At 61.2% G+C, this 18,420-nt stretch overlaps 2 protein-coding genes and 1 long non-coding RNA gene across 9 annotated transcripts; 2 read left to right on the forward strand and 1 right to left on the reverse strand.

The window, feature by feature from the left end:
- Positions 1 to 2,432: 2,432 nt before the first annotated feature.
- Positions 2,433 to 18,417, forward strand: ITGAX (integrin subunit alpha X; the record flags this gene model as incomplete). Its single annotated transcript, XM_049797103.1, has 22 exons — positions 2,433 to 2,448; positions 2,872 to 5,505; positions 5,748 to 5,800; positions 5,998 to 6,101; positions 6,201 to 6,304; positions 6,488 to 6,507; positions 10,499 to 10,601; positions 10,847 to 10,977; positions 11,076 to 11,227; positions 11,324 to 11,477; positions 12,363 to 12,513; positions 12,593 to 12,666; positions 12,768 to 12,897; positions 14,476 to 14,624; positions 14,714 to 14,854; positions 14,938 to 15,144; positions 16,211 to 16,341; positions 16,428 to 16,585; positions 17,000 to 17,154; positions 17,256 to 17,387; positions 18,123 to 18,196; positions 18,289 to 18,417. Coding segments are annotated over exons 2-22 (4,667 nt in total), but the record flags the coding sequence as incomplete, so codon positions are not given.
- LOC126036783 (uncharacterized) lies at positions 11,493 to 12,354 on the reverse strand. Of its 5 annotated transcripts, XR_007505394.1 has the most exons (5): positions 12,186 to 12,354; positions 12,018 to 12,089; positions 11,850 to 11,921; positions 11,645 to 11,739; positions 11,493 to 11,596 (listed from the first exon to the last, which is right to left on the reverse strand). It is a non-coding gene; the product is annotated as an uncharacterized LOC126036783 (long non-coding RNA). The 5 variants fall into 5 exon arrangements; XR_007505396.1 differs by having other exon boundaries at positions 11,493 to 11,739; positions 11,850 to 11,897; XR_007505397.1 differs by having other exon boundaries at positions 11,493 to 11,668.
- LOC126036782 (uncharacterized) lies at positions 15,161 to 16,200 on the forward strand. Of its 3 annotated transcripts, XM_049796980.1 has the most exons (3): positions 15,161 to 15,446; positions 15,519 to 15,635; positions 15,708 to 16,200. In XM_049796980.1, exons 1-3 carry the CDS (start codon positions 15,186 to 15,188, stop codon positions 16,134 to 16,136), a joined length of 807 nt encoding a protein of 268 aa, XP_049652937.1. In that variant the 5' UTR covers positions 15,161 to 15,185; the 3' UTR covers positions 16,137 to 16,200. The 3 variants fall into 3 exon arrangements, with proteins under 3 accessions (XP_049652937.1, XP_049652935.1, XP_049652936.1); XM_049796978.1 differs by having other exon boundaries at positions 15,519 to 16,200; XM_049796979.1 differs by having other exon boundaries at positions 15,161 to 15,410; positions 15,519 to 16,200.
- Positions 18,418 to 18,420: the final 3 nt, after the last annotated feature.

The following is an 18,420-nucleotide window of genomic DNA, read 5'->3' on the forward strand; positions in this document are numbered from 1 at the left end:
GGGGTGCCCCACAAAGGTCCAACGGACGCCCCACGACCACCACAAGAACGTCCCACCACCACCCCGTTGAGTGGGGCGCGCCACCGAGGTGGTCTTCAGGGTGCCCTGTGGGTGTGGGGTGCCCCACGGAGGTCCAACAGATGCCCCACGACCACCACAAGAACGTCCCACCGGCGCCCCGTTGAGTGGGGCGCGCCACCGAGGCGGTCTTCAGGGTGCCCTGTGGGTGTGGGGTGCCCCACGGAGGTCCAACGGACACCCCGTGACCACCACAAGAACGTCCCACCGGCGCCCCGTTGAGTGGGGCGCGCCACCGAGGTGGTCTTCGAGGTGCCCCGTGGGTGTGGGGCGCCCCACGGAGGTCCAACAGATGCCCCACGACCACCACAAGAACGTCCCACCGGCGCCCCGTTGAGTGGGGCGCGCCACCGAGGTAGTCTTCGAGGTGCCCCGTGGGTGTGGGGCGCCCCACGGAGGTCCAACGGACGCCCCGAGACCACCACAAGAACGTCCCACCGGCGCCCCGTTGCGTGCCATCGAGGCGGTCTTCAGGGTGCTCCGTGGGGTCCTTGGGGGCTTCACGCGTGGGGATCCGGCAACTCTTGAGGTTCCCCGTGGGTGTGGGGTGCCCCACGGAGGTCCAACGGACGCCCCACGACCACCACAAGAACGTCCCACCGGCGCCCCGTTGAGTGGGGCGCACCATCGAGGTGGTCTTCAGGGTGCTCCGTGGGGTGCTTGGGGGCTTCACGCGTGGGGATCCGGCAACTCTTGAGGTTCCCCGTGGGTGTGGGGCGCCCCACGGAGGTCCAACAGAAGCCCCATGACCACCACAAGAACGTCCCACCGCGCACCCCATTGAGTGGGGCGCGCCATTGAGGCGGTCTTCGAGGTGTCCCATGGGTGTGGGGCGCCCCACAGAGGTCCAACGGACGCCCCACGACCACCACAAGAACATCCCACCGGCGCCCCGTTGAGTGGGGCGCGCCACCGAGGCGGTCTTCGAGGTGCCTCGTGGGTGTGGGGCGCCCCACAGAGGTCCAACGGACGCCCCACGACCACCACAAGAACATCCCACCGGCGCCCCGTTGAGTGGGGCGCGCCATCGAGGCGGTCTTCGAGGTGCCCCGTGGGTGTGGGGTGCCCCACGGAGGTCCAACGGACGCCCCACGACCACCACAAGAACGTCCCACCGGCGTGGGGCGCGCCACCGAGGTGGTCTTCGAGGTGCCCCGTGGGTGTGGGGCGCCCCACAGAGGTCCAACGGACACCGGCGAGGACTTGCCCCATGGCATAGGGTGGTCTCTAAACGTGGCACAGGAAGCGTTGCGGGGTGGGGGGGGGCACTGATGGTCCCAGTGGGGCACTGGGGGCACTGGGGGCCTCCGTGGGTTGCACTTGCTCTTTGCTTGCACATGCCAAAGCTTTTGTATTTTTTTTGGGGGGGGGGGGGGGGCGGAGATCAATGGGTCGGGTTGGGGGATCGATGGGTCAAGTTGGGGGTCTCTGGGGTAGGTTGGGGGGGGGCAGTTGGAGGGTCTACGCAACTGTTGATGGGTCTGAGGGGTCTGTGGGGAAGGTCGGGAGGGTCTATGGGACCAGTTGAGAGGCGGTTGTGGGTCTGTGGGGTAGGTTTGGGGACTGGAAGGATCTATGGGGCGGTTTGGAGGATCTATGGGGCAGTAGGGGGATCTACGGGGTGGTTTGGAGGATCTATGGGGCAGTAGGGGGATCTACGGGGTGGTTTGGAGGATCTATGGGGCAGTTGGAGGATCTACGGGACAGTTTGGATCTACGGGGCAGTTTGGAGGATCTATGGGGCAGTAGGGGGATGTATGGGGCAGTTGGAGGACCCATAGGGCAGTTGGAGGATCTATGGGACAGTTTGGATCTATGGGGCAGTAGAGGGATCTATGGGGTGGTTGGAGGATCTATGGGGCAGTAGGGGGATCTATGGGGTGGTTTGGAGGATCTATGGGGCAGTTGGAGGATCTACGGGACAGTTTGGATCTATGGGGCAGTAGAGGGATCTATGGGGTGGTTGGAGGATCTATGGGGCGATTTGGAGGATCTATGGGGCAGTTGGAGGATCTACGGGACAGTTTGGATCTATGGGGCAGTAGGGGGATCTATGGGGTGGTTGGAGGATCTATGGGGCAATTTGGAGGATCTATGGGGCGGTTGGAGGATCTATGGGGAGGTTTGGAGGATCTATGGGGCAGGTTGGAGGATCTATGGGGTGGTTTGGAGGATCTATGGGGCGATTTGGAGGATCTACAGGGCGGTTGGAGGATCTATGGGGAGGTTTGGAGGATCTATGGGGCGAGTTGGAGGATCTATGGGGTGGTTTGGAGGATCTGCGGGGCAGTAGGGGGATCTATGGGGCAGTAGGGGGATCTACGGGGTGGTTTAGAGGATCTACGGGGCAGTAGGAGGATCTATGGGGCGGTTGGAGGATCTATGGGGCAGTTGGAGGATCTACAGGCCAGTTTGCATCTATGGGGCAGTAGGGGGATCTATGGGGTGGTTTGGAGGATCTATGGGGCGATTTGGAGGATCTACGGGGCGGTTGGAGGATCTATGGGGAGGTTTGGAGGATCTATGGGGCGAGTTGGAGGATCTATGGGGTGGTTTGGAGGATCTACAGGGCAGTAGGGGGATCTATGGGGCAGTAGGGGGATCTACGGGGTGGTTTAGAGGATCTATGGGGCAGTAGGAGGATCTATGGGGCGGTTGGAGGATCTATGGGGCAGTTGGAGGATCTACAGGCCAGTTTGGATCTATGGGGCAGTAGGGGGATCTATGGGGTGGCTGGAGGATCTATGGGGCGATTTCGAGGATCCACGGGGCGGTTGGAGGATCTATGGGGAGGTTTGGAGGATCTATGGGGCGAGTTGGAGGATCTATGGGGTGGTTTGGAGGATCTACGGGGCAGTAGGGGGATCTATGGGGCAGTAGGGGGATCTACGGGGTGGTTTAGAGGATCTATGGGGCAGTAGGAGGATCTATGGGGCGGTTGGGGGATCTATGGGGCAGTTGGAGGATCTACGGGACAGTTTGGATCTATGGGGCAGTAGGGGGATCTATGGGGTGGTTGGAGGATCTATGGGGCGATTTGGAGGATCTACGGGGCGGCTGGAGGATCTATGGGGAGGTTTGGAGGATCTATGGGGCGAGTTGGAGGATCTATGGGGTGGTTTGGAGGATCTACGGGGCAGTAGGGGGATCTATGGGGCAGTAGGGGGATCTACGGGGTGGTTTAGAGGATCTATGGGGCAGTAGGAGGATCTATGGGGCGGTTGGAGGATCTATGGGGCAGTAGGGGGATCTACGGGGTGGTTTGGAGGATCTATGGGGCAGTAGGAGGATCTACGGGGTGGTTTGGAGAATCTATGGGGTGGTTGGAGGATCTATGGGGCGGTTGGAGGATCTATGGGGTGGTTGGAGGGTCTATGGGGCAGTTGGAGCATCTACGGGACAGTTTGCATCTATGGGGCAGTAGGGGGATCTATGGGGCGGTTGGAGGATCTATGGGGCAGTTGGAGGATCTACAGGCCAGTTTGCATCTATGGGGCAGTAGGGGGATCTATGGGGCGGTTGGAGGATCTATGGGGCGGTTGGGGGGTGGGGGACGCAGCACCGGGCGCACGCGGCTGAACATGGACAATAAACACCCGCAGCACAACCGCATCGTGTGGGGTGAGCCCAACCTCCCCGGCGTCCCGGCGCCCGTTTTGGGTCCGTTTCATCCCCTTCCAGCTCAGTTTCACCTCGGATTTGGGTCAATTTCCCCCAGTTTTGGGTCACTTTCACTTTTGGTGCCGTCCCTCCCATTTTTGTCTCAATTTTGCCCATTTTTTCATTCCAATTTCACTCCCTTTGGGGTCAGGTCGGGTCGATTTTGCCTCCTTTTTGGGTCAGTTCCACCTCCTTTTTGGGTCAATTTCCCCCAGTTTTGGGTCACTTTCACTTTTGGTGCCGTCCCTCCCATTTTTGTCTCAATTTTGCCCATTTTTTCATTCCAATTTCACTCCCTTTGGGGTCAGGTCGGGTCGATTTTGCCTCCTTTTTGGGTCAGTTCCACCTCCTTTTTGGGTCAGTTCCACCTCCTTTTTGGGTCAATTTCCCCCAGTTTTGGGTCACTTTCACACTTTTGGTGCCGTCCCTTCCATTTTTGTCTCAATTTTGCCCAATTTTTTCATTCCAATTTCACTCCCTTTGGGGTCAGGTCGGGTCGATTTTGCCTCCTTTTTGGGTCAGTTCCACCTCCTTTTTGGGTCAATTTCCCCCAGTTTTGGGTCACTTTCACACTTTTGGTGCCGTCCCTCCCATTTTTGTCTCAATTTTGCCTATTTTTCATTCCAATTTCACTCCCTTTGGGGTCAGGTCGGGTCGATTTTGCCTCCTTTTTGGGTCAGTTCCACCTCCTTTTTGGGTCAATTTCCCCCAATTTTGGGTCACTTTCACACTTTTGGTGCCGTCCCTCCCATTTTTGTCTCAATTTTGCCCATTTTTTCATTCCAATTTCACTCCCTTTGGGGTCAGGTCGGGTCGATTTTGCCTCCTTTTTGGGTCAGTTCCACCTCCTTTTTGGGTCAATTTCCCCCAGGTTTGGGTCACTTTCACTTTTGGTGCCGTCCCTCCCATTTTTGTCTCAATTTTGCCCATTTTTTCATTCCAATTTCACTCCCTTTGGGGTCAGGTCGGGTCGATTTTGCCTCCTTTTTGGGTCAGTTCCACCTCCTTTTTGGGTCAGTTCCACCTCCTTTTTGGGTCAATTTCCCCCAGGTTTGGGTCACTTTCACACTTTTGGTGCCGTCCCTCCCATTTTTGTCTCAATTTTGCCCATTTTTTCATTCCAATTTCACTCCCTTTGGGGTCAGGTCGGGTCGATTTTGCCTCCTTTTTGGGTCAGTTCCACCTCCTTTTTGGGTCAATTTCCCCCAGTTTTGGGTCACTTTCACTTTTGGTGCCGTCCCTCCCATTTTTGTCTCAATTTTGCCCAATTTTTTCATTCCAATTTCACTCCCTTTGGGGTCAGGTCGGGTCGATTTTGCCTCCTTTTTGGGTCAGTTCCACCTCCTTTTTGGGTCAATTTCCCCCAGTTTTGGGTCACTTTCACACTTTTGGTGCCGTCCCTCCCATTTTTGTCTCAATTTTGCCCATTTTTTCATTCCAATTTCACTCCCTTTGGGGTCAGGTCGGGTCGATTTTGCCTCCTTTTTGGGATCCACCCTCTTCTGCCTCAGTTTCCCCACACACGCTTTTTGCATCGTTTTCACCCCATTTCGACCATTTCCACCCCCTTTTTGAGATCGATTTCACCCAATTTCTTCAAATCTCCCCCCAATTTGGGAGGGGGGGGGGGTCAATCACATGGGACACCCCTACCCCCAGGACACCCCCCAAATCTCTCCCCCCCCCCCAACTTGCAGAAGAACCCCAACACCTCTGTGGTCCGAAGCATCCGGGGGATTATTATGGGAACGTTGGGGCCCCATACGTGTGGGTTTAGCGCTGTCCGCCCCCCCCCCCCCCCCCCCCCCCCCGGCTATAAATAACCCCAACCGCTTCCTGCCACCCATAGGTGCTACGGGGTCTCTTTTTTTTGGGGGGGGGGGGGGGAATGCCTAAATTAGGGTCATGCCCCATTTTTGGTTTTTTTTTTTGGCGTGCGGCGTGCCGTGGGTGGTCCCCCCCCCCCACCCCCAACCCCACCGCTCCACCCCCTTTCACTTTCTTATCAGCACCCTGGGGGTTGGCCACCATGCACCCATGGGTGCTGCTTGCACTGCTCTGCGTAGGTGGGTGCAGGATGCCTGGGGGGGGGCAAAATTGGGGTCCCCACATACCTGGGTCCCTTGGGAGGGGGGGGGGGGGGGGGGGGAGAGGAGGAATATTGGGGGGGTTCCCAGATACTTGGGTCCCTTTGTTGGAGGTGAAATATTGGGGAGATGGGGGTTCCCAAATACCTGGGTGTCCCCCCCCCCCCCCAAGGGCTGCCCCCCACCCTCGGCTCCAGACTGGATGAGGCATCGGCGACGGTTTTTTCGGGATGCGGGGGGTTCCTTCGGGCACAGCGTTGCCCAGGTCAACGGCGGGTAGGTGACCCCTCCGTTCATCATTGGGTGACCACCCCCACCCACCCCACCCCACCTCCCACGGGACACCCCCTAACCCCCACCCCGTCCCCACCCTAGGATACTGGTGGGGGCCCCCCTGGAACCAGAAGGTGCTGGTGGGACTGGACGGGTCTATCGGTGCCAGTTTGGGACTGGGAGATGCCAAGTTGTCCCCATCGCTGGTAGGATGCTGGGGTAGCACCCTAAAATATCGGGGTCCCCCAGAAGGGGTGTGGGGGTGGAAGGGGAGGGGGCAATCCAGATATCGGGGTTCCCCATCATACCATTCTGCTCCCCCCCCCCCCCACCCCCAAAAAAAGCTCCTTCGGATGTGACCTCCATGTCTCTGGGCCTGTCCCTGGCAGCCAACGGATCCCAGATCCTGGTGGGTCCCATCTCCGTCGTGATGGTGGGTGGGGGGAATCTGGGGAGGTGGGTCCAGCACCCCAAGGGAGGGGGTCAACGGGGGTCTTCTAAGCTCTTTTGGGGGCTCCTGGGTTGCTCCTGGGATCTCTTGGGATCTACTAGGCTTCTATTGGGGTCTACTGGGGGCTACTGGGGGCTCCTGGGGTTCTGCTGAGGACTCTTGGGGTCTACTAGGGTCTACTGGGATCTACTGGGGGCTCTTGGGGTCTACTGGGGGCTACTAGGGGCTCGTGGGGTCTACTGGGGGCTCCTGGGGGCTCCTGGGGTCTACTGGGGGCTCCTGGGATTTTTTGGCATCTACTAGGCTTCTATTGGGGTCTTTTGGGGTCTACTGGGGTTCTGTCTGGGGTCTTTTGGGGTCTACTGGGGGCTCCTGGGGACTCTTGGGGTCTACTAGGGTCTACTGGGATCTACTGGGGTCTCTTGGGGGTCTCTTGAGGGCTACTGGGGTCTCTTGGGGTCTGCTGGGGGCTCCCTGGGAACTCTTGGGGTCTACTAGGCTTCTATTGGGGTCTACTGGGGTCTACTGGGGGCTACTGGGGTTCTGCTGGGGTCTCTTGAGGGCTACTGGGGTCTCTTGGGGTCTACTGGGGGCTACTAGGGGCTCGTGGGGTCTACTGGGGGCTCCTGGGGGCTCCTGGGGTCTACTGGGGGCTCCTGGGATTTTTTGGCATCTACTAGGCTTCTATTGGGGTCTTTTGGGGTCTACTGGGGTTCTGTCTGGGGTCTTTTGGGGTCTACTGGGGGCTCCTGGGGACTCTTGGGGTCTACTAGGGTCTACCGGGATCTACTGGGGTCTCTTGGGGTCTCTTGAGGGCTACCGGGGTCTCTTGGGGTCTGCTGGGGGCTCCCTGGGAACTCTTGGGGTCTACTAGGCTTCTATTGGGGTCTACTGGGGGCTACTGGGGGCTACTGGGGTTCTGCTGGGGTCTTTTGGGTTCTATTGGGGTCTCTTGGGGTCTACTGGGGGCTACTAGGGGCTCGTGGGGTCTACTGGGGGCTCCTGGGGGCTCCTGGGGTCTACTGGGGGCTCCTGGGATTTTTTGGCATCTACTAGGCTTCTATTGGGGTCTTTTGGGGTCTACTGGGGTTCTGTCTGGGGTCTTTTGGGGTCTACTGGGGGCTCCTGGGGACTCTTGGGGTCTACTAGGGTCTACTGGGATCTACTGGGGTCTCTTGGGGTCTCTTGAGGTCTACTGGGGTCTCTTGGGGTCTGCTGGGGGCTCCCTGGGAACTCTTGGGGTCTACTAGGCTTCTATTGGGGTCTACTGGGGTCTACTGGGGTCTACTGGGGTTCTGCGGGGGTCTTTTGGGTTCTATTGGGGTCTCTTGGGGTCTACTGGGAGCTACTAGGGGCTCGTGGGGTCTACTGGGGGCTCCTGGGGGCTCCTGGGGTCTACTGGGGGCTCCTGGGATTTTTTGGCATCTACTAGGCTTCTATTGGGGTCTTTTGGGGTCTACTGGGGTTCTGCTGGGGTCTTTTGGGGTCTGCTGGGGGCTCCTGGGGACTCTTGGGGTCTACTAGGGTCTACTGGGATCTACTGGGGTCTCTTGGGGTCTCTTGAGGGCTACTGGGGTCTCTTGGGGTCTGCTGGGGGCTGCCTGGGAACTCTTGGGGTCTACTAGGCTTCTATTGGGGTCTACTGGGGTCTACTGGGGGCTACTGGGGTTCTGCGGGGGTCTTTTGGGTTCTATTGGGGTCTCCTGGGGTCTACTGGGGGCTACTAGGGGCTCGTGGGGTCTACTGGGGGCTCCTGGGGGCTCCTGGGGTCTACTGGGGGCTCCTGGGATTTTTTGGCATCTACTAGGCTTCTATTGGGGTCTTTTGGGGTCTACTGGGGTTCTGTCTGGGGTCTTTTGGGGTCTACTGGGGGCTCCTGGGGACTCTTGAGGTCCACTAGGGTCTACTGGGATCTACTGGGGTCTCTTGGGGGTCTCTTGAGGGCTACTGGGGTCTCTTGGGGTCTACTAGGCTTCTATTGGGGTCTACTGGGGTCTACTGGGGTCTACTGGGGTTCTGCGGGGGTCTTTTGGGTTCTATTGGGGTCTCTTGGGGTCTACTGGGGGCTACTAGGGGCTCGTGGGGTCTACTGGGGGCTCCTGGGGGCTCCTGGGGTCTACTGGGGGCTCCTGGGATTTTTTGGCATCTACTAGGCTTCTATTGGGGTCTTTTGGGGTCTACTGGGGTTCTGCTGGGGTCTTTTGGGGTCTGCTGGGGGCTCCTGGGGACTCTTGGGGTCTACTAGGGTCTACTGGGATCTACTGGGGTCTCTTGGGGTCTCTTGAGGGCTACTGGGGTCTCTTGGGGTCTGCTGGGGGCTCCCTGGGAACTCTTGGGGTCTACTAGGCTTCTATTGGGGTCTACTGGGGTCTACTGGGGGCTACTGGGGTTCTGCAGGGGTCTTTTGGGTTCTATTGGGGTCTCTTGGGGTCTACTGGGGGCTACTAGGGGCTCGTGGGGTCTGCTGGGGGCTCCTGGGGTTCTGCTGAGGACTCTTGGGGTCTACTAGGGTCTATTGGGATCTACTGGGGGCTACTGGGGGCTCCTGGGATTTCTTGGCATCTACTAGGGGGTCTTTTGGTGTCTACTGGGGTTCTGTCTGGGTCTTTTGGGGTCTGCTGGGGGCTCCTGGGATCTCTTGGGGTCTACTAGGCTTCTATTGGGGTCTACTGGGGTCTACTGGGGGCTCCTGGGGTTCTGCGGGGGTCTCCTGGGGACTCTTGGGGTCTACTAGGGTCTGTTGCAATCTACTGGGGTCTCCTGGGGTCTACTGGGGGCTCTTGGGATTTTTTGGCATCTACTAGGCTTCTATTGGGGTCTTTTGGGGTCTACTGGGGGCTCCTGGGGACTCTTGGGGTCTACTAGGGTCTACTGGGATCTACTGGGGTCTCTTGGGGTCTCTTGAGGGCTACCGGGGTCTCTTGGGGTCTGCTGGGGGCTCCCTGGGAACTCTTGGGGTCTACTAGGCTTCTATTGGGGTCTGCTGGGGGCTACTGGGGGCTCGTGGGGTTCTGCGGGGGTCTTTTGGGTTCTATTGGGGTCTCTTGGGGTCTACTGGGGGCTACTAGGGGCTCGTGGGGTCTACTGGGGGCTCCTGGGGTTCTGCTGAGGACTCTTGGGGTCTACTAGGGTCTATTGGGATCTACTGGGGGCTCCTGGGGGCTCCTGGGATTTCTTGGCATCTACTAGGGGGTCTTTTGGTGTCTACTGGGGTTCTGTCTGGGTCTTTTGGGGTCTGCTGGGGGCTCCTGGGATCTCTTGGGGTCTACTAGGCTTCTCTGGGGGTCTTTTGGGGTCTACTGGGGTTCTGTCTGGGCCTTTTGGGGTCTACTGGGGGCTCCTGGGGACTCTTGAGGTCCATTAGGGTCTACTGGGATCTACTGGGGTCTCTTGGGGTCTCCTGAGGGCTACTGGGGGCTCCTAGGGTCTGCTGGGGGCTCCTGGGAACTCTTGGGGTCTACTAGGCTTCTATTGGGGTCTACTGGGGTCTACTGGGGGCTACTGGGGTTCTGCTGGGGTCTTTTGGGTTCTATTGGGGTCTCCTGGGGACTCTTGGGGTCTACTAGGGTCTATTGGGATCTACTGGGGTTCTGTTGGGGTCTACTGGGGGCTCCTGGGATCTCTTCGGGTCTACTAGGTTTCTGTCAGGGTCTGCCAGGTTCTGCTGGGGTCTTTTGGGTTCTACTGGGGACTTTTGGGGTCTATTGGGATCTACTGGGGTCTCCTGGGCTCTACTAGGGGCTACTGGGGTTCTGCTGGGGTCTTTTGGGTTCTACTGGGGACTCTTGAGGTCTACTAGGGTCTATTGGGATCTACTGGGGTCTACTGGGGTCTCTTGAGGGCTACTGGGGTCTCCTGAGGTCTACTGGGACCTCTTGGAGAATATTGGGGTCTGTCGGGGCCTGGGGGGTGGGGGGGGAACATGGTGTCACCCTGTTTTGGGCCACAGGCATGCGGCCCCACAGCGCGGAGGGCCTGTGGGGTGAACGTGGAGCTGCGGGGGCTTTGCTTCCTCCTGTCTGCTGGGAACACCCCGACTGCCCCCCTGCCAGGTATGGGGTGGGGGGGGTCCCAACATTGGGGTGAGGGGTCCTATGGGGTAAGAAAAAGCTTGACCTTGGGGTAGATGGGCTTTACGGGGTTGATACGGGGTGGAGAAGACAAGACGCAAGGGTAGATGGGTCCTACAGGTTGGTGAAGACCTGACGCTGGGATAGATGGGCGCCGCAGGGTCAAGTTGTGCATTTTTCCTTCACCACCACCCCGTTTTTGTGTCGTCCCCCCCCCCCCCCCCCAGATTGCCCCGTGAAGGCCTCTGACATCGTCTTCCTCATGGACGGTTCAGGCAGCGTCAGCACCTCTGACTTCGAGAGGATGAAGACCTTTATCATCCAGGTCATGAAGCGGTTTCAGAGCACCGACACCCGTGTAGGTGTCACCCTTCCCAGGACTGGGTCCCAAGCACCCATGGGTGGCCTGATCCTGCTCCATCACATCCTCCCCTCCCCCCCCCCCCCTTCCACCAGTTTGCCCTCATGCAGTTCTCCAGTAAAATCAACATCCATTTTGACTTTGCCACCTTTGCCCGGTTGTCCCCGGCGGAGTGGGAGAAGAAGGTCGGCCTCATCGCACAGCAAAGAGGACTCACCTTCACAGCCAGTGCTATCCAGACCGTGGTGTAGGTCCCACCCTCGGATCCATCCCGCACCCTCTTCCCTCCTCGGGGCCACCCCATAGTCCCAAAATAACCGTCCATTCCATCGCCCCGGAGCAGGAGGGAACTGTTCAACCTGAGGAAGGGAGCCCGGGCAGGAGCTCACAGGATCCTCATTGTGGTGACGGATGGGCAGAAGTTTGGGGACACGCTGGACTACAGACAGGTCATCGGTGAAGCAGAGGGCGCAGGGATCATCCGCTACGCCATTGGGGTGAGCAAGTGCTGCCCAAACATCTCCATCCGTTTTTCCATCCATTTTTCTGTCCACCTCCAAACTTCTCCATCCATCCACCACCAAACATCGCCATCCATCCACCTCCAAACATCCACCTCCAACCATCCGCATCCATCCACCTCCAACCATCCGCATCCATCCACCTCCAACCATCTCCATCCAACCACCTCCAACCATCTGCATCCAACCACCGCCAACATCTCCATCCATCCATCTCCAAACATCTCCATCCATCCATCTCCAAACGTCTCCATCCGTCTGCCTCCAACCACCTCCATCCAACCATCTCCATCCATCTGCCTCCAACCATCTCCATCCATCCGCCCCCAACCATCTCCATCCATCCACCTCCAACCGTCTCCATCCATCCACCTCCAAACATCTCCATCCATCCATCTCCAACCATCTCCATCCATCCACCTCCAGACATCGCCATCCATCCACCTCCAACCATCTCCATCCATCCACCTCCAGACATCGCCATCCATCCGCCCCCAACCATCTCCATCCATCCACCTCCAAACATCTCCATCCATCCGCCCCCAACCATCTCCATCCATCCACCTCCAAACATCTCCATCCATCCACCTCCAAACATCTCCATCCATCTGCCTCCAACCATCTCCATCCATCCACCTCCAGACATCGCCATCCATCCGCCCCCAACCATCTCCATCCATCCACCTCCAAACATCTCCATCCATCCGCCTCCAACCATCTCCATCCATCCACCTCCAAACATCTCCATCCATTCTATTCATGTCTGTCCGTCCCTCCCTCTCCAAACCCCCGTCCACCCATCCTTCCTTCCCTCCCCGAACCTCTCCGTCCCTCCCGACACCCGTCCTGCCCTGACCACAGGTGGGCAGCGCCTTCGTGGATGCAGATGCCGTAGAAGAGCTCCGCACCATCGCCTCCAAACCCAGCGAGGACCACGTCTTCCAGGTGAACAACTTTGACGCCCTGCAGGGCATCCAGAACCAGCTGCAGGACAAGATCTTCGCCATCGAGGGTACTGGAGGGGCCGGCGGGTGGCTGATGGGGGAGGGGGGGGCAGCCGGTGCCCCCCACTCACCCCTGCCTCCCCCCAGGCACCCAGTCTGCCGACAGCAGCTCCTTCCAGTTGGAGATGGCCCAGGAGGGCTTCAGCGCCCTGCTCACCCCCGTAAGTGTCCCCCGGCCACCTGAGCCCGTCCCCGTGCCCGGGGGGTGTCCCCGGGGCAGGACCGACCGCTCTCCGCCCCCTCCCTGACTTGACTGGCGCAGGAGGGGCCCGTACTGGGAGCGGTGGGCGCCTATGACTGGTCCGGAGGGGTCTTTGTCTACGGCAGAAGCGGGGAGACCACCTTCGTCAACGTGTCCCGAGCGGCCGGGGACATGAACGACGCCTACTTGGGTACGGGCTGCCTGGGACGGGGACGGACGGGTCCCCGCCGGGGTCGCGGGGACGGTGGTGTCCCCTGTGAGGGTCCTGGGGATGTCGGTGTCCTCGTGAGGGTCCCCGGGTGGGGCTGGGGAGGCTGGGTTCCCATGAGGGTCTTGTGGGGACACGGCTCCCCGGCGAGGGTCCCCGTGAGCGTGCCGCAGGCAGTGGCGTCCTCGCAGGTGGCCTGGGGGTGTCGGGTCCTTGCGAACGTCCCCATGAGGGGCCTGGGGACATCAGAGTCCTCACGATGTCTCTGGGGACGTTGGTGTCCCCGTGAGGTCCGGGGGACATCAACAGCATCACCCTGGGGATGTTGGTCCCCCATGAGGTCCTGGGGATACTGGTGCCCCCCATGAGGATCCTGGGGATGTTGGTGCCCCCCGTGATGATCCTGGGGGTCCTGGTGCCCCCATGATGTTCTGGGGATGATGGTGCCCCCATGATGTCTTGGTGATGTTGGTGCCCCCAGGAGGATCCTGGGGATGTTGGTGCCCCCCATGATGATCCTGGGGGTCCTGGTGCCCCCAGGAGGATCCTGGGGATGTTGGTGCCCCCCATGATGTTCCTGGGGGTACTGGTGCCCCCATGATGATCCTGGGGGTCCTGGTGCCCCCATGAGGATCCTGGGGATGTTGGTGCCCCCATGATGATCCCGGGGGTCCTGGTGCCCCCATGATGATGCTGGGGGTCCTGGTGCCCCCAGGAGGATCCTGGGGATGTTGGTGCCCCCCATGATGATCCTGGGGGTCCTGGTGCCCCCATGAGGATCCTGGGGATGTTGGTGCCCCCCATGATGATGCTGGGGGTCCTGGTGCCCCCATGAGGATCCTGGGGATGTTGGTGCCCCCCATGATGATCCTGGGGGTCCTGGTGCCCCCATGATGTCTTGGTGATGTTGGTGCCCCCATGATGTTCCTGGGGATGTTGGTGCCCCCCATGATGATGCTGGGGGTCCTGGTGCCCCCATGAGGATCCTGGGGGTCCTGGTGCCCCCATGATGTTCTGGGGATGTTGGTGCCCCCATGATGATCCTGGGGGTCCTGGTGCCCCCATGAGGATCCTGGGGATGTTGGTGCCCCCCATGATGTTCCTGGCGGTCCTGGTGCCCCCATGATGATCCTGGGGATGTTGGTGCCCCCCGTGATGATCCTGGGGGTCCTGGTGCCCCCATGATGTTCTGGGGATGATGGTGCACCCATGAGATGTGGGGATACTGGTGCCCCCCATGAGGATCCTGGGGATATTGGTGCCCCCATGATGTCTTGGTGATGTTGGTGCCCCCCATGATGATCCTGGGGGTCCTGGTGCCCCCATGATGTTCCTGGGGGTCCTGGTGCCCCCATGAGGATCCTGGGGATGTTGGTGCCCCCCGTGATGATCCCGGGGGTCCTGGTGCCCCCATGAGGATCCTGGGGATGTTGGTGCCCCCCATGATGTTCCTGGGGGTCCTGGTGCCCCCAGGAGGATCCTGGGGACGTCCTCATCCCCTCACGGCCCCCGGGGCCGCCGGCACCCCTCGGGTTCCCCCTCTGACCCCCCTGTGACCAGGCTACGCGGCCGAGTCCCTGTCCCTGGGGGGCAGACGGGCGCTGGCGCTGGGGGCCCCCCGCTACCGCCACGTTGGCCGCCTCCTCCTCTTCCACCTCCGCGGCCCCCGGGCTGCCTGGGAGCTCCTGGCCGATGCCACGGGGCCGCAGGTGAGTGTGGGGCCGTGGGAAAGGGGGGCCGCGGGGAGGGGGGAACCCCCCCGCCCCCCAGCCAGCCCCACGGCCGCTTCTCCGTACAGGTGGGCTCCTACTTCGGGGCGTCCCTGTGCGCCCTGGACCCCGACGGGGACGGCTCGGCCGAGGTGGTGCTGGTGGGGGCCCCCATGTTCTACGGGGCCGGCGGCGGGGGCCGCGTGGCCGTCTGCACCCTGAGGCCCAAGGTAGGGGACCCCCACCCCACTCCCACCTGGCCGTGGGGTGGGCAGAGGGGGGGTACCCAGCGCCTCGTGGGTCCCCCCCCCAGGGCGGCCGGTTGCAGTGCCAGCAGATGCTGCAGGGACAGCCCGGCCACCCGCTGGGGCGCTTTGGGGCCAGCCTGGCTCGACTGGGGGACGTCGACGGGGACCGGTGGCCCGACGTGGCCGTGGGGGCCCCGCTGGAGGACGAGGAGCGGGGGGCCGTCTACGTCTTCCGCGGGAAGCAGGGAGGCGTCGCTTCCCAGTACAGCCAGGTGAGCCCCCCCCACCGCTGCCCCTGGTCCTGGGGGTGGGGATGTCCCGGGTCATGGGTGGCTGCTGGGTGAGGGAGAGGTGCAGGGTGGTGGGGACGTGGTGGGTGCTGGAGAAACCTTGGGTGCTGGAGGCGTCCTGGGTGCTGGAGACGCCTTGGGTGGTGGAGATCTTCTGGGTGCTGGAGATGTCCTGGGTGCTGGAGATGTCCTGGGTGCTGGAGACTTTCTGGGTGGTGGAGATGTTTTGGGTGCTGAAGATGCCTTGGGTGGTGGAGGCATCTTGGGTGGTGGAGATGTTCTGGGTGATGGAGATGTCCTGGGTGATGGAGATGTTCTGGGTGATGGAAATGTTCTGGGTGCTGAAGATGCCTTAGGTGGTGGAGGCATCTTGGGTGGTGGAGGCGTCCTGGGTGCTGGAGATGTCCTGGGTGGTGGAGATGTTCTGGGTGGTGGAGATGTTTTGGGTGCTGAAGATGCCTTGGGTGGTGGAGGCATCTTGGGTGGTGGAGATGTTCTGGGTGGTGGAGATGTCCTGGGTGATGGAGATGTTCTGGGTGGTGGAGATGTTCTGGGTGCTGGAGATGTCCTGGGTGATGGAAATGTTCTGGGTGCTGGAGATGTTCTCGGTGGTGGAGATGTTCTGGGTGCTGAAGATGCCTTGGGTGGTGGAGGCATCCTGGGTGCTGAAGATGTCCTGGGTGGTGGAGATGTCCTGGATGCTGGAGATGTTTTGGGTGCTGAAGATGCCTTGGGTGGTGGAGGCATCTTGGGTGCTGAAGATGTCCTGGGTGCTGGAGATGTTCTGGGTGGTGGAGGCATCTTGGGTGGTGGAGGCATCTTGGGCGGTGGAGAAGTCCTGGGTGCCGGACACACCCTCCATGCTGAAGGCGTCTTGGGTGCTGGAGGGGTCTCGGGTGCTGAAGACATCTTGCGTGCTGGAGATGCTCCAGGTGCCCAAGATGTGCTGGATGTGGAGACCCTCCAGCTCCTGAAGATGTCCCAGGTGCTGGGAAGATCTTGGGGGCCAGAGACGACTCACCCACTCGGGTACCTCTGTCTCCCCCAGCGCATCTCAGGTGCCGGGTTCTCCAGCAGGCCGCGCTATTTTGGCCAGGCCATCAGCGGTGGCCAGGACCTGACGGGGGACAGGCTGCCGGACGTGGCCGTGGGCGCCCAGGGACAGGTTCTGCTGCTCAGGTCCGCCTGGGGAACCCACCTGAGACCTTCCACAGCCTGGAGGGTGGATTGGCCACCGCCAACCCCGCTCTGGTTGTCACCACCAGGTCTCAGCCGCTGCTCAGGATCCGCGTGACGGTGACTTTCGAGCCCCAAGAGATCCCAGCGGCCGCTTTTGACTGTCAGGAGGAGGAAGTGCTCAAGGGAGAAGTGGCCAAGGCAAGGATCTGCTTCCTCGGCACCAAAAAAACCCCCGACAACTTTGGTGAGACCTCCTAGATGTCCATCTGGCCCCCCAAAGCGTGTGCAGGTGTCCCCGAGACCCCCCCAGAAGTGTACATGGACCCCCCCAAGCCGCCTCCTCATGTTCTCAAGACCCCCAGAAGTCCATCTGTCCTCCCAAAGCCCCTCCAGCTGTCTCCCGAGCCCCCCAGAAGTCCACGTGGGCTCCTAAATCCCCTCCAGATGTCTCCCGAGCCCCCCAGAAGTCCACGTGGGCTCCTAAATCCCCTCCCGATGTCTCCCGAGCCCCCCAGAAGTCCACGTGGGCTCCTAAACCACCTCCCGATGTCCTCAAGACCCTGCGCAATCCATCCGGCTCTCCATCCTCCCCCTTCCCACCATCCCAGAGGGCTGCCAGGGACCCTGGCCACCCAATTCCCGCTCCCTTTCCCCGCAGGCAGCCAGCTTTCCACCACCCTCCGGTACCAGGCGGCCCTGGACCCCAGCCGGGCGATGGTCCGGGCCGTCTTCACCGGCGGCGGCGCCGTCCGCAACGGGACCCTCCAACTGGGCGTCGGGCAGAAGTGCGAGACCTTCGGCGTCGCCTTCACGGTGGGTGTCGGGAAAGGTCCCGGCGGGGTGGTCGGTGGGGGGGGTGGCGCAAGCCCACGGCACCGGCCTGGGGGTCACGGTCGTCTCTCTGTGCTGGGCAGGGGTGTCCACAGGACACGCTGACCCCCCTGGTGCTGCGCCTCACCTACGATGCCACGGGAGACCCCATCGGGGTGGCCGGGGGGCTGCGGCCAGCCTTGAGTGAGGACTCGGTGATGGTGGCCGTGGGCACGGTAGGGGCTTGGGGGGCACCCCACGGTGGCGGCGGCGTTGGAGGGGAGCGGTGGTGGGCCGTAGCGTTGGGGGGGGCGTGGATGGATGAAAGGGTGGAAGGACGGATGGATGGAGCGGTGGAAGGGGAGGTGGGATGGGTGGAAGGGCAAGAGGCAAGAAGGACGGATGATCCGTGGAGAGAAAGAAGGCGGGATGGGTGGAAGGGCAAGAGGCAAGGACGGATGGATCCGCGGAGAGAAAGGAGGTGGGATGGGTGGAAGGGCAAGAGGCAAGAAGGACAGATGGAGAGAAAGGAGGTGGGATGGGTGGAAGGGCAAGAGGCAAGGACGGATGGATCCGTGGAGAGAAAGGAGGCGGGATGGGTGGAAGGGCAAGAGGCAAGGACGGATGGATCCGCGGAGAGAAAGGAGGCGGGATGGGTGGACAGAAGGGAGGATGGGAGGAACCGAGGGAAGGTGGGAGGAAGAGAGGATGGGGAGATGCACGGGAGGAAGGCCAGAAGGCCAGGTGGCTGTGCTGGGAGGAAGGAAGGACGCGAGGACGGACGGAAGGCCAGCTACGTGGAAGGACGTCCATGCATGGGGAGGGTCGGGAGGCTCTAGGAGAGCCAGGGCGGGTGGGCGGATGGACAGCCGGCCGGCTGAGGGGTGGGAGGATGAAGGAGAGGAAGGCAGCCAGCCGGCCGCCTGGGGGACGGACGGACGGACGGACGGACGGACGAGGCGTCTCCTCAGCTGCCCTTCGAGAAGGACTGCGGCGCCGACAACGTCTGCGTCGACGACCTCCGGATCTCCTTCGACTTCTCTGGGTAGGTCCCCCCGTTGCCCGTGTCAGGAGTCACCGGGGATGCTGGGGTCTGCCCCGCCCTGCCCCACCCTGCTCTGTGTCCCCCCCCCCCAGGCTGGAGACCGTCGTGGTGGGGGTGACCGACGTGGTGGACGTCACCGTCACCCTCCGCAACCGCGGGGAGGACTCGTACGGGACCACCGTCCAGCTGCATCACGCCGCGGCCCTCTCCTACCGCAAGGCCGT

Source organism: Accipiter gentilis, unplaced genomic scaffold (assembly GCF_929443795.1).
Source record: "Accipiter gentilis unplaced genomic scaffold, bAccGen1.1, whole genome shotgun sequence".
Classification (NCBI taxonomy): Eukaryota; Metazoa; Chordata; class Aves; order Accipitriformes; family Accipitridae; genus Astur; species Astur gentilis.